We start from the raw sequence: 1,551 nt of genomic DNA on the forward strand, positions 1-1,551 counted from the left end.
CTCTTTAAGTTTGGGGTAATTATTCGAGGGGCTTGCTCAAAGTGGCTAGTCGGGTTCTATATTGTTGAATGTATGAGGGAAAATTCGATAATGCTGTTTTCAACTTGGATTTATGTTTATGAGATTTGAACCTTTTGGAAATCCCTTTGCAGTGGCCATAGTGGGTAGAGTTTCCTCAATTTGGCTTGAGTCTTTGCAAATTGAAACCCTGAGAAATCGGGCACAATATAAGCACAAATTAGTCGAAACTAAATCAATTAAATCAAATCCACTAGTGTTGTTGCAAATTGGGTCAGTCTAATCCATGCTCATTGGTTTTGTTGTCCATTTTCACTACTAATATTCATTTAGCGGAAAAATTTTGCAAAATATAACTAATGTAGACCCTTGTTCTTATTATTTTAAATTTTTCAAAAACAATTACCCTTTATATTTGTTGCTATATGTATATCATAACCATTACCCATTGCCATTAGTTTGAAACCTATGTTAGGAATATTAAACAATGATTTGTTTCGATGCCCTTTTGTCACTTATCTTCTTTGTATTTATGTGTTTGGATTCACTTTGCTTGATCGGAGGTGGTTTCTGTGTTCTTTCATTTTCTTTTTCTGTGCGAAAGTTGGTTATTTAGGGGAAAAAAAATTATGAATGAAAATAGGGAAAACAATAGTATTTAAACAAATATATTAATGAAGAACTAACCGAGTTGTAGCTTACCTTAAGCTTGAGAGGATTGAAGATTCTGATATTTGCCCTTATTTGGTGTTGTTTAGAGTATAATTGAATTGAAGTAGCCAAGGGAGATGGTGATTCCTCCTCCAATCAAGCCACCAAGATTAACCCAGTATCTAAAGCCATATGTCTTGAAGATGCACTTCACAAACAAGTTTGTGAGTGCCCAGGTGATCCACTCTGAAACAGCCGCTGTTGCTTCGGCTGCAAGCTCACAAGAGAAGGCATTGCGGTCGAGCATGGAGTCGACAAGGGATGTGGCTGCTGCTGCAAAGATTGGAAAATTGTTGGGAGAGAGGCTTTTGCTTAAGGGAATCCCAGCTGTTTGTGTGCACTTGAAAAGAGAACAGAAATATCATGGTAAGGTCAAAGCTGTTATTGATTCTGTGAGGGAAGCAGGTATTAAGCTTCTTTGACCCTTTTTTTTTCTTTTTCCAATTTGCTTCATTTTGGCCCTCCTTTGAAACAGTTATCTGGTTTAATCGGTGGGCTTCATCAATTAATGCTCATATTATCTGAATTTGTTGTGACAATGTGATGAGATGCATTGTTGGACTTTTTGTCTGTCTTTATCATAGTTTATAAATGCGTTTTAGATGAACATGAATAGTGAGCAGTGTTTTGAGTTTCATTTCCAAGAAAAGTTAAAAATGAAACTTGAGTTCTTTCCAGCTGAAGCCTCCAATCTTTTTCATATATCAAAATTTTGCACTTGTTACTACCATATCACCAAAAGATTTTTTCCAATGTTAACCAGCATATATAACTTGTACTCAATGTCAAAAAATTATTTTAACATTTTTAAACATAAAAAAA

The 1,551-nt window shown here is 35.1% G+C and overlaps 1 protein-coding gene across 1 annotated transcript; it reads left to right on the forward strand.

Annotated features, from left to right (window-relative positions):
• Positions 1-785: 785 nt before the first annotated feature.
• Positions 786-1,163, forward strand: LOC127150654 (uncharacterized). Its single transcript, XM_051089158.1, has one exon. It carries the CDS (start codon positions 807-809, stop codon positions 1,149-1,151), a length of 345 nt encoding a protein of 114 aa, XP_050945115.1. The 5' UTR covers positions 786-806; the 3' UTR covers positions 1,152-1,163.
• Positions 1,164-1,551: the final 388 nt, after the last annotated feature.

Source organism: Cucumis melo, chromosome 8 (genome assembly GCF_025177605.1).
Source record: "Cucumis melo cultivar AY chromosome 8, USDA_Cmelo_AY_1.0, whole genome shotgun sequence".
NCBI lineage: Eukaryota > Viridiplantae > Streptophyta > Magnoliopsida > Cucurbitales > Cucurbitaceae > Cucumis > Cucumis melo.

Excerpts from the sequence above, each read along its gene's own strand:
- LOC127150654 (XM_051089158.1), top strand. The coding sequence starts at position 807 with ATGGTGATTCCTCCTCCAATCAAGCCACCAAGATTAACCCAGTATCTA.